The sequence below is a fragment of the Stegostoma tigrinum genome, chromosome 23 (genome assembly GCF_030684315.1).
Source record: "Stegostoma tigrinum isolate sSteTig4 chromosome 23, sSteTig4.hap1, whole genome shotgun sequence".
NCBI classification, from domain to species: domain Eukaryota; kingdom Metazoa; phylum Chordata; class Chondrichthyes; order Orectolobiformes; family Stegostomatidae; genus Stegostoma; species Stegostoma tigrinum.
In genome coordinates, this window is record NC_081376.1 from 25,240,418 (window position 1) to 25,253,632 (window position 13,215).

At 42.0% G+C, this 13,215-nt stretch overlaps 1 protein-coding gene across 1 annotated transcript in view; it reads left to right on the top strand.

The window, feature by feature from the left end:
• Nucleotides 1-13,215, top strand: part of flii (FLII actin remodeling protein) — a 69,621-nt gene that overhangs the window by 17,907 nt on the left and 38,499 nt on the right. Inside the window, exons 7-10 of the mRNA XM_048552110.2 lie at nt 271-374; nt 2,214-2,389; nt 6,295-6,452; nt 7,432-7,516. Coding sequence (XP_048408067.1) covers nt 271-374; nt 2,214-2,389; nt 6,295-6,452; nt 7,432-7,516 — 523 coding nt within the window. The remainder of the gene's footprint in view (nt 1-270; nt 375-2,213; nt 2,390-6,294; nt 6,453-7,431; nt 7,517-13,215) is intronic.

Below are 13,215 nucleotides of genomic sequence, written 5' to 3' on the forward strand. Positions count from 1 at the left end.
TTGTGCCTTTTAATTAAAATGACAAGATGATCATTATATGACACTGTTGAATGCATGGAGTTATTTGGACTAGAAAGGTGACACGTTTGACATTTTCTTGAGGGCTATTGATGGAACAGTATCTGTGCTTAAAAACTGCAACCACTTCTTACATTGCAGCAATGCATTTATGAAAAGTTGGACATGGTGCAGTTTGATTTTTTCAGATCTGTGGAGACTGGAGGTTTCGATTTAATTCTGCTGCTCTAACTCAATACCAATCTTCTGCAGGCAGCTTCCTGCAATGACTGCTCTACAGACATTGCATCTTCGGAATACACAACGCACGCAGAACAACCTGCCTACAAGCTTAGAAGGCCTGTCCAATTTAAAAGGTGAGCTGACTCAAACTTGTTAAATTTTACTTTATCTGTTAATTCCAGTGAATCCTCGTGCAATTTTTGATAGTTCTGTGTTTCAGTCTATATCTGGCAGACCTCCAGCTTTGATATCCAGTACACGTTATTCCTCTTCACTCTGCCCTCTTAGCCAATGACTCAACATTTGCCATAACACATTTTTTAAAATAAATCTTTCTTATCAGCCTCTTTGCTGCCCATGTGGAAAGTGCTGCTGTTTTGCTTCTCCCAGTTAAGACCATCTGGTAAATTTTATCCAGTTCTAGTAAATCCAGAATTAACTTATGTAATTTCTTAGATCGATGCGTGACAATGCTTTGCATAGTTGTTTGGTTGTAGTCCTGATGAATGAATCTGAAATATCCCAAAACTCGCCCTCACTCTCGGATGCATTCCCCACCTCAATTTATGACTCACTAATGAATTGCTTCATTCTGTTGTGTATAAATAGTGTTCTATAGCCCTGTTGCTTGCATTACACAGCAGTAATATCAAAACATAAAAGCTTTGGCTGGATGTATCCCTGTGCTTGTGTTCAAATGATGGTATCATTTTTGACTCGGGTGTTACTTTACTTTCAGAGCAAGGCTGCAGATGATCATCCTACAATCAGCCTTGGCACTCTGTTTGTTTATGTTATTAAGGAAGCTCCAAACTTTATGATTGTTTCTCACATTATGTAAATCACCTCAGTACTGGTTGGTCATTTCCTCACACCAGCATTGTTTATGGAATTTGAAAATGTTCTAACAACTAGATGCTCTCGCTGCCCACAGTTCCCACTGACAACACAAGTGGCTGTGTTTGTGGCAACTAATACCGATAAACTGAATATTCTATAAGTGGTGGCAAGGCTTTCCTTTGAAACATTTAACCGAATATCCAAGTCAATGTTCATAAGTTCACTGGACAATAAAACCTTTAACTTTTGGTATAAACTAGTATGTGTTGGCAGATTTGTGATTGCCATTGCAACAAAGCGTTGTTGGTTCAGTGACAATATCTCTGCTTTTGGTTTATGTAAAAAATAGCTTTTGTACTAACAAGCTTTACTACAGTGACTCATGTTTGGTGTTCAAGTAATATACCTCTGTCCCGGCATATGACTACCTCCAGAATGCTCTCCGAAGCTGGAGAACAAAACCAGCCAAGAAATGATAAGCATCACTCAACCAGGATTGGAATGTATGACACAAAAACAGAAATTGCTGGGAAACCACAGCATGTTGAACAGCAAATGTGGAGAGAAAGCAGAGTTCATGTGTCGAGTCTGAACTGCCTTCAGAACTGAACATCTGCATTGTTCCTAACATTTGAAAACTTTTGAAATTACAGGGAATCTGTTTCTAACATTTTTGCAATACAATTTTTTTTATTCTTGTGTAAAACCTAAATATGTAACATGTAAATTGCATGTTCAACTGAGGCTACATTTCTGTCTTCTGGTAGGTAATCTTTTCAGCTTTTGCTTCTGTGCTACAACCAGTGTTTTGGAGTGCATTATGTTCTTAAGCCATTTTTAAAATTTGTTTCTGAGATTTGGATGCTTTTGTTCAAAGTACTTGTGTTTCTATTAGCTCTTTATTTAAAGATTGAAATAGGATTAAGATTCTCTTTTTGCTTTTTCATTTGCTGTCCCACTAAAGTTAACAACATAATTTAATCTTTTTATAAAAGGCCTTTATGATGAATAACTATTTTTAATTCATTGCCAATGACCTTTTGCTGCAACTATCTGTGTAGACCCAGCTATTCTATTCTATTAGAATCAGAAATCATCCCAAATCTCAAAAAGCTGCATTGTTTGTTTTCCAGATGTGGACTTGTCCTGCAATGATCTCAGCCGAGTGCCTGAATGCTTGTATACCCTTTCATCTCTACGCCGGCTGAACCTCAGTACCAACCAGATCTCTGAGCTTTCACTTTGCATTGATCAGTGGACACAACTGGAAACGCTGAACTTGTCCCGTAACCAGCTGACTTCACTTCCTGTAAGAATGTAATTTTCAATGCTGATGTTTATTTTAATGTTATTCTTGTCTTTCTTTCTCGTTTTTTCAGAAAAGATAATCTGGGTTGTTACTGTGGAGATAGGTGAAAGATTGCTTATTTTTGTCGTCCTGCACTTTTGGATGTAGGGTCTGCAATTCCAGAGACCTTTGGTCTTTTCTTAACCACTTAAGGCTTCTGATGCTTTGTATTGACAACAATACAGGAAGCAGAATTGTAAATCATCAGTGAGATGAACAAATCTACATAAGAATTAGGAGCAGGAGTAGATCATTTCACTCCTTTGAGCATGATCTGCTGTACAATAAGGTGATCACGTTAAAGGTCAAATCCACATCTGAAAAACCAGCAATGCAGCTTTTTGAGATTTGAGAATTGTGGTTAATGGCTGAACAACTAACAGGAGAAGGCTCCACAGATATTCCCATTCTCAACAATGGGGAAGCCCAGCATATCCCTGCATAAGATAAAGCTCCTCCAGAGGTTTCAGCATCACAGATGTCAGTCTTCAACCAATTTGAATCATGACGTGATATGAAGAAGTTGTTGATAAGATTGAATATTGCAAAGACTGTGGGCCCTGACAGCATTCTAGCAATAGCACTGAAGACTTGTGCTTCAGAAATAGCCATTCCTGTAGCCAATCTGTTCTAGTATGGCTACAGCACTGGCATCTACCTAACAATGCCGAGAATTATCCAGGTATATCCTGTACACAAACAGTATCACAGATGCTGTGTCTGTCTACTCTTAATTAGCAGCAAACTGATGTATTGAAACGTCGATAATATTACTTGCAAAGGAATGACCCACTCACTTCACTGATGCTCAGTTTGGGTTCTGTTGGGGCCACTCAGCTCCTGACTTTCTTACAGCCTTAGACTAGACAAGGGCAAAAGAGCTATATTTAAGTGTAGAAGTGAGAGTTATGGCCCTTGACGTTTGACTGAATATGCTTCAAGGACCCCTAGCCAAATTGGAGACATGGGGAGTCAGGGAAAACTCCTTATCTATCTCTGTACTGGTTGGAGTCATGCCTAGCACAGATGACGAAAGTTGTAGTTGTTGGAAGTTAATCATTCAGTCCAAGGATGAGAGTACAAGAATTCCTCCTTTTTTTAATCTAAACATCTATTCATGCTAATATGTTAACCCCGTACCATGAGGCCATATATTGCAGCATAATTTGTGATGAAATACTTTGTTAAATGTCTACTGGAAATCTAATTACTGCATATCCATAGTTACCTCTTTATCTTTATAACTGTTGCTTCCATGAAGAATACTAATAAGTTAGTGAATCCTTTCATAAAACCATGTTACCTACCATTTCAACTCCCCCTCCCATTTCTTAGACAACATGTCCATCCTGGGCCTCCTGCAGTGCCACAAGGATGCCACCCCTTGGTTGCAGGAGCAGCAACTCATATTCCGCTTGGGAACCCTGCAGCCCAATGGTATCAATGTGGATTTCACCAGCTTCAAAATCTCCCCCTCCCCTACTGCATCCCTAAACCAGCGCAGCTCGTCCCTGTCTGCCTAACCTGTACTTCCTCTCACCTCTCCCCTCCTCCCACCTGAAGCTGCACCTCCATTTCCTTCTTACTAACCTCATCCCACCCCCTTGACCTGTCCGCTCTCCCCGGACTGACCCATGCCCTCTCTACCTCCCCACCCATACACTCCTCTCCACCTATCTTCTCCTCTATCCATCTTCAGTCCTCTTCCCCCTCTCTCCCTATTTATTTCAGAATCCCCTCCCCATCCCCCTTTTCTGATGAAGGGTCTAGGCCTGAAACGTCAGCTTTTGTGCTCCTGAGATGCTGCTTAGCCTGCTGTGTTCATCCAGCCTCACATTTTATTATCTTGGATTCTCCAGCATCTGCAGTTCCCATTATCTCTTGCTTCTACCTGATTTCGCTGAGGTTTTTCTTAAGTGCACCACTGCATCCTGCATTAGTAATAGTATCTAACACTTTTCTCTTTAACAGATTCTAAGCTATGTGATCTGTAGTTGCCAGCTTTCTGTCTCCCTATTCTTTCCTCTTTCCCTCTTTCCTTAAGCAGATCAGTTGCTGAAATATCATCTGTGTCTGGTATCCCGTCACTAAATCACTCTTTATTTACATGTATGTAGTACTTCAAACTAGTCTGGCTTCCTCCGAGCCAGCTCTGAGTGAACAGAACTTCTGACATGCCTGTTTATATCTGTCAGTCTGGGCTCTATGGACCAGATTAACAGCCTCATACGGGGAACTGCTTAATCTGAGGTCCACCTGGCTGACCTTGTTACATTCATTACATTCGCGTTCACTTTTTTTTCCAGAGTTTTCTTTCCAGAATCTGATTAGCTTTGCAAACTTAAATCTAATGCATCAACTATTTCAGGAACCACTTATCTTAAGACTCTATGAAGAAGTAGATTACAGCTGGGGACTTATCAGCTTTTGCTTTTACTTTTTTACTAATCTTTCAGCATCCTTTCATTGGTAATTGTATGTTCTTCCTCCCCTTAATTTCCTGGTTCATAATTATTTCTGGTATATTACTTGTATCTTTTATAGTGAAAACATGCAGGAAATCTATCCAAATCATTTACCAATTTCTTAATTCCAATCAATCATTCTCTAGTGGGATGTCTCTCTCATGATCCAACACTAAGTCTACCTAACCATTTTATTGTACCTTTTTTAATTTTTTCCCCTTCATTAATCTTGTGGTCGTTCTTTGCTAACAGCAATCCCGTACAATTTTTTTAAACTGCCTGTCAGCTTTACAAAATTATACATTTGTTTTTACAACTTGATGTGATCTTTAACTTCCTTTGTTAGTCACAGATGACTTTCCCTTAACTTCTCTTTTTTGTGGGATGCATCTTTTCTGAATACTCTGAAGTATCTCATTTAAATGTACACCATTGCATTTCTACTGACCTCTCCCCTAACCTAATTCTCCCATCTACTTTTGCAAGCTTTGTTTTAATGACCTTTATAATGACATTTAAATCACAAGTTTTAGATCCACTCTTCTGTCCCTCAAACTGATTGTGAAATTGAACATGGGTACCAGAAGCATGTTTACATTATCGATGTCTAGTGATGAGATGAGCTGTGTTGGTGCTGTCCTGAAATGATGCAGGGCTATCATAGATTTGTAGTAGTGTGTGATTAAACTTCACAACAGCGTAATGATAATCGTCCTCTTTTCATTGATTTTTTTTAAATGCGTATTTTAAAAATGTTTAAAATGTAGCTGCTTATGTCACTAAATATACGATTTCTTCCTTAAACAAATAAGGAGAAAATGGATGTGAGCATTTTAGTTTAGGTTCAGTGTTTTAAAAAAAAAGTACTTTCGCAGGGTGCTTCCATTGCTGAACGTGTGTTGTACTGCTAGATATACTAACTTAATAGGCATATCACAATTTAAACTCTTGTTTCCAAATGGAAACTTGGTGTTTTTTTTAGAATACTTGAATTAACAGTCCTTAATCTGGTGGTGCTGTTTTCTCTAAACCAGTTTCAGGTTTATGGGTGGCTATATACAGGTATTCTTAATATTTGTGCCAAAAGTATGGGTCAGACACTAAAAAAAATTGCAACCCAATTCCCTGACACCTTTCAGCATTAATAATGATGATTACGGTGAAGTGATTGAAATTGTGTATATGCAGCACAGTGAACCAGGAGGCCTGGATTCAAGTCCCACTTGCTCCATAAATCCGTAATAACATCTCTGATCAGATTGATTAGGAAATAACTAATGCAGCAGAGTGAAATGAATGTAAAAAATCAGCAAAACATGTACAAAAAAATAGCAAATCTTTCAAATGTAAATTTTCAGTCTGTGCAGCTCTGAAACCGCATGTGTTTTTTTTTCTTTTTAGTCAGCCATCTGCAAGCTGATAAAACTGAAGAAGTTGTATTTGAACTCTAACAAGCTGGATTTTGATGGGATCCCATCAGGCATTGGAAAACTGGCAAGTTTAGAGGAATTCATGGCAGCTAACAATAACCTTGAGCTCATCCCAGAAAGTTTATGCAGGTATAAGCTCTGTATTCTTTGTCAGGTTCTGCCTCCAATTAAATATCCCTATGTCACACTAACAGTGATCACAATAAATTTACCCCCTCAGTCCATAGGGCACTATAGAATGGTTTGCCTTTGGCAGGAGCTGAAAAGTGGATTTGTAACTCTTCAGGATTTTCACCAGGTAACATTTTTCCTGTCTGAGCTGACGCAACGAATATCAACAGACTGAAAACCAAGAACTATGTGGAATGTGGACAACTGAAACAGATAGCTGGAGAAACTCAGCAGGTCTAAAGTTCTGAAGGACTTCTGCACCTGAATCATTTACCCTGCATTCTCTCCACGGATGCTACCAGACCTGCTGAGTTGTCCAGCTATTTGATTTGTTTTGTTTTGTTTAATGTCAGACTCTGTTATTTTGTCTGTTCGTGCTTGACTTTACTAATGGCCAAGCTTGACTTTTTTGTTCTGAAGAAGGGTCTAGGCCTGAAACGTCAGCTTCCCTGCTCCTCTGATGCTGCTTGGCCTGCTGTGTTCACCCAGCTCTGCACCTTGTTATCCCTTGACTTTACCCCTGCCTGATTTCCATGTGTGCATTTTTCTAGGAAAAATCTTGATTCCCTCCCTAACAGCACGACACTTGGAGTGCAGTGGTTCAAGAATTCAACTCCTCATCTCTTTCTCGAGGGTAACTAGGGAAAAGCAATAAATTCTGTCACAGCCAGCGACACCCACCTTCCATGTGTGAAGTTTTAAAAACTAAAGGCATTTTGGCCTCCTTTACTGATTTTGTTTCCTACGCATCCCCACTGTCCCACCAGCTGAGGTCGATTGTCATACACTTGCTTTGATTTTTTTATTAGATAACTGTGCAACCAAATATTGAACATGCAGTCTCCAGTCCTTTGTTACAACTTTATGAACTGAATTTTTAGCAGAAATTTCTTTTTGCCATTTTAAAAATGGAAGTTATAATTTGGACATCTTACAGATGTGGAAAATTGAAGAAGTTGGTTCTTAACAAAAATCGCCTGGTCACTTTGCCTGAAGCTGTCCACTTCCTTACAGATCTGGAGGTAAACATAATCCAACGAACAATTTTCATTGTAATTCTTTATTTCTTTCTTTATGTTTGGTCAAATATGACAGTATTTCACCAATGTAGCTGCTTGCATTTTAATTATGTATAATTGTAGTGATAGTGTTGGAATCCTGGAGCAAGTCCGTTTTCAGATTTGTGCATGGTTAGTAAAATGTTCCCTTGTTGGTCAGGAGGAAGTGAAAAGGTTGACTCCATTTAACTATTTGCATGTGTTGAGTCAATAAGTTTGAGTTCAAGCCTCATGGCAATGCACCAGTATACATTTCTGAGGAAGGGTCACTGGACCCGAAACGTTAACTCTGTTTTCTCCTCCACAGATGCTGCCGGACCTGCTGAGCTTTTCCAGCAACTTTTGTTTTTGCCCCTGATTTACAGCATCTGCAGTTCTTTCAGTCTTCATCAGTATACACTCTAGGCTCACCCCCCAGTTCAGTACTCAACAACTTGCCAAAGTTGCAGATTTGACTTAAAACTTTAAATTGCTTAAAAGTATAATTTGAAGAGTAATGGAGTTTTTTTCATTGGCATAACTAATGTGCTTTTCCTAAACAATAGTTCCTGCTAACAGCATCCTGACTTGCCATTCTTCCAACTGTTATTCGTGTAAACGTGCCTCTTCTTTTCTTTTATTTGAATAATCTAATGCCCTGTTGAATTTATCAATTGAGTTTCATCCACCACACTTTGAAACAGCGTGTTTTAGACCCTAATTGGAAGTGTTTGGCACACTCAACTACCATTTGCTAATTGTGTAAAACATGTTAAAACTCTGCTCTCTGACTCTTGGTCCTTTCATAGGCAGGCACAGTTTCTTCCTCGTTATTTTAAAAACTATCAAATCTACTCTTAGTGATAATGGCAACTGCAGATGCTGGAGAATCCAAGATAAAAAAATGTGAGGCCCAGCAGCATCTCAGGAGCACAAAAGCTGACGTTTCGGGCCTAGACCCTTCATCAGAGAGGGGGATGGGGTGAGGGTTCTGGAATAAATAGGGAGAGAGGGGGAGGCGGACTGAAGATGGAGAGGAGAGTATAGGAGGGGAGGTAGGGAGGGGATAGGTCAGTCCAGGGAAGACGGACAGGTCAAGGAGGTGGGATGAGGTTAGTAGGTAGGAGATGGAGGTGCGGCTTGGGGTGGGAGGAAGGGATGGGTGAGAGGAAGAACAGGTGAGGGAGGCAGAGACAGGTTGGACTGGTTTTGGGATGCAGTGGGTGGGGGGGGAAGAGCTGGGCTGGTTGTGTGGTGCAGTGTGGGGAGGGGACGAACTGGGCTGGTTTTGGGATGCGGTGGGGGAAGGGGAGATTTTGAAGCTGGTGAAGTCCACATTGATACCATTGGGCTGCAGGGTTCCCAAGCGGAATATGAGTTGCTGTTCCTGCAACCTTCGGGTGGCATCATTGTGGCAGTGCAGGAGGCCCATGATGGACATGTCATCTAAAGAATGGGAGGGGGAGTGGAAATGGTTTGCGACTGGGAGGTGCAGTTGTTTATTGCGAACCGAGCGGAGGTGTTCAGCAAAGCGGTCCCCAAGCCTCCGCTTGGTTTCCCCAATGTAGAGGCGCCACACCAGGTACAGTGGATGCAGTATACCACATTGGCAGATGTGCAGGCGAACCTCTGCTTAATGTGGAATGTCATCTTGGGGCCTGGGATAGGGGTGAGGGAGGAGGTATTGGGGCAAGTGTAGCATTTCCTGCGGTTGCAGGGGAAGGTGCCGGGTGTGGTGGGGTTGGAGGGCAGTGTTGAGCGAACAAGGGAGTCACGGAGAGAGTGGTCTCTGCAGAAAGCAGACGGGTGGGGATGGAAAAATGTCTTGGGTGGTGGGGTCGGATTGTAAATGGCGGAAGTGTCGGAGGATGATGCGTTGTATCCGGAGGTTGGTGGGGTGGTGTGTGAGAACGAGGGGGATCCTCTTTTGGCGGTTGTGGCGGGGGCGGGGTGTGAGGGATGTGTTGCGGGAAATGCGGGAGACACGGTCAAGGGCGTTCTCGACCAGTGTGGGGGGAAAGTTGCGGTCCTTGAAGAACTTGGACATCTGGGATGTGCGGGAGTGGAATGCCTCATCGTGGGAGCAGATGCGGCGGAGGCGGAGGAATTGGGAATAGGGGATGGAATTTTTGCAGGAGGGTGGGTGGGAGGAGGTGTATTCTAGGTAGCTGTGGGAGTCGGTGGGCTTGAAATGGACATCAGTTACAAGCTGGTTGCCTGAGATGGAGACTGAGAGGTCCAGGAAGGTGAGGGATGTGCTGGAGATGGCCCAGGTGAACTGAAGGTTGGTGTGGAAGGTGTTGGTGAAGTGGATGAACTGTTCTAGCTCCTCTGGGGAGCAAGAGGCGGCGCCGATACAGTCATCAATGTAACGGAGGAAGAGGTGGGGTTTGGGGCCTGTGTAGGTGCGGAAGAGGGAATCTTAGCCTTCTTTCTCCTCTTCAAGGAAATTGTCCTAATGGCACCCATACTTTCCTCATAACTAAAGTCTGTCACTACTGAAACCATTCTCATAAACCTCTTCTGCACTGTTTCCAATGCATTCACAAATTTCCTAAAGATTTCTTTTTGGGGAAAAGTTTATCAGTTATTTTGAATGTATTTTTGCTAACTTACGCCTTATCAAATCACTATGTAATAGTGCTGTGAAGCACTTTAAAAATGTTTTAAGCCCAGTACCTCAACACTGCTTCATTGACAGCATCTTCCAAACCTCAGGCCTTTACCATCTAGAATGATGAAGGCAGCAGATGCATGGGAACACTGAAACTTGGCAAGATTTTCTTCAAGCCACACATCATCCTGGCTTTGAACTCTGTTGTCGCTTTCATCGGTTCAAAATTCAGGAACTCATTTTCTCCCAGCCTTGTGAGTGGACTATAGTGATTCAAAGAGGCAGCTCATCAAGAGGCTTCTCCAAGGCATTTGTTGATGGGCAAGAAATGCTGGGCCTAGCCAGTGATGCCTAAATCCCAAGAATCAATTTTTTAAAAATTGAGTTGTTCATGAATTGGCTGCTGTATTTCTCTAAGCCATCCTACTTCAAAGTAATTCACTGCATGAAAAGTCCTTGGAATAGAAGGTCTTTCTTCAGTTTTTTTTCCCCTGAGCTGGAGCTGTTGCTTTGGAATTATATACCAGTAAATTTATCCATTCATCAACTTTTGTCCCTAATCCAGAGATATTAAAGTCACTTGTACTATTCGCCATTATTCAAATTATTGGATTTGGATTTTTTTTGTATGAACTGCTAGCACCAATTGTTTTTGAAGACTTAATAAAGCAAAGGTCTGGGAAAAGATGGATTATTTTCAGCATTTGTCAGGAAATAATGTATTTGCATAAGAAAAAGAACAAAAGATTTGTGTAGCTTCTAAAGTAATAAATGCCCCAAAGCACTTCGTTAGATATAGTGAAGAGAAATGACACTGAGATATAAAAGAAATTAGCATGTCAAATGACAAAAAGCTTGGTTAGTATCATCTTTTTGGACAGTCATAAGGGGGGGAAGTGAGGTAGAGAACAGTAATAAGTAAAGAAGAGCAAAAAATGCAGAAACATAAGCTTTACACTGCAAGAATTCATCGAAGATCTTTAGACAGCATCTACCAAACCCATGACCACTTACATCTAGAAGGGCCAGAGCAGCAGCTACATGAGAACTTCAATCACCTGCAAGTTCCTCTTCAAGGTGTTGCTGAACAAAGAGAGCTTGGAATGCATAGTTCATAGTTCCTTGAAAGTGGAGTTGCAAGTAGACAGGTTAGTAAAGAAGGCAATGGGATTATCCTGTTTCAGCTCCTGATTGTAAGCTGGGACGACAGCGCTGTGATCAGATTTTCTGAAGTGTGGGTGGGGGAATTGAGTGGTAGGCATCTTTTGGTTGTGTAGCATTGGTCCAGAATGTTCAGTCCTCTGGAGCAGGAGATGTGTTGGTGGTATTTTGGCATCACCTGCTTGAGGTTGGCTTGGTTGAAGTCACTGACCACAATGAATAGGGACTCGGGGAAACTTGTCTCTAGGGTGTTTATGGCATTATAAATCTCGTCTAGGGCATTCTTTGCAGCTGCATGTGGTGGTGCGTAGACTGCTGGCAGGATGGCAGAGGTGAACTCACATGGCAGGTAGTCGGGACGGCATTTTACTAGAAGGTATTCTAGGTCTGGATAGCAGTGGCTTGTCGGGTTCGCTATGTCTGAACACCAGACTGATCTGAAAACTGTGTGACCTTGGTTTCTGCTCTGTCCTGTGCAGTTTGATCCTCAGCTTTATGACCCATAGGTTGCAATCTGTGAAGATGCGTAACTGTACTGTACGTCCTCAGCAATATCACTCAGCACTGAAGCCCCCAAAGGATGCACCTTCAGACCCCTACTCTACTTCCTGTACACACAAGACTGTTGCTAAATTCTGAATGAACGCCATCTACAAGTTCACTGACGCCACCACCGTAGTGGGATGGATATATACCAATGATGAGCCAAAGTTCAGAAGGAGGTGGACAGGTTAATGACATAGTGCAATGAAAACAATCTGTCTCTCAAGGTTGGCAAAACTAAAGAACAGATCATTGACTTCAGGTTGAAAGGCTGAAGTGCATCAGGTTCCTTGGAGTGACGATAACCAACAAATTGCCTTGGACTTAACTTGTCGATGTGACGGTCAAGAAGGCACATCAACACCTCTTCTTCCTCAGGTGGCTCAGGAAATTTGGTATGTCGATAAGGTCCCTCGCCATCTTCTACAGATCATCCATTGAAAGCATACTGTCTGGGTGCGTAGCAGTCTGGTATGGCAACCCTTCTGTCCAGGACCGTAAGAAGCTACAGAAGGTTGTGTGCACAGCCCAGACCATCACAGAAGCCAGCCTTCCATCCGTGGACTCTTATTTACATGACTTACTGCTGCGGAAAGGCAGCCAACATCATCAAAGACACATCGCACCCTGGTAATGACCTCCTACAATCTCTTTCATCAGACAGAAGGCACAGAAGCCTGAACACACACATGAACAGGTTCAGGAATAACTCTTTTCTGGCCGTTATCAGACTGTTGAATGGACTCCACCCTCAAATAATGTAACATGCAATGTAATCTGTATGCCTTGAAGTCTTTTTGAGCTGGACATCCTTTGCTTGCTGTGATCTGCCTGCATTGCTTGTAAACCAAGCTTTTCACTATATTTGGGTACACGTGACCTATCTATCTCTGTCCTAATTACATTCTTGGAGAGTTTGTGATGAAGGGCATAATCATTAAGTGTTGTGAAATTGTAATATTTCTCTATTATAAAAGCAAAGATCAGAAACACAAAAAATGGGAAACTGAGGTGTAGTCCAAGTACACAGGAGGATGAGCGTAGGGAGGACATGTACAGGACCTCACTGTCACAAGAGTGTGCTGGCAGACAGCAAGCTGGATTGAAGTGTGTCTACTTTAATGCCAGGAGTATCCGGAATAAGGTAGGTGAGCTTGCAGCTTGGATAGGTACCTGGGACTTCGACGTTGTGGCCATTTCGGAGACATGGATAGAGCAGGGTCAGGAATGGATGTTGCAGGCTCCAGGGTTTAGATCTTTTGTTAAGGTCAGGGAAGGTGGTAAAAGAGGGGGAGGTGTGGCTTTGTTGGTCAAGGACAGTATAATGGTGGCTGAAAAAACTTTTGATGAGGACTCGTCTACTGAG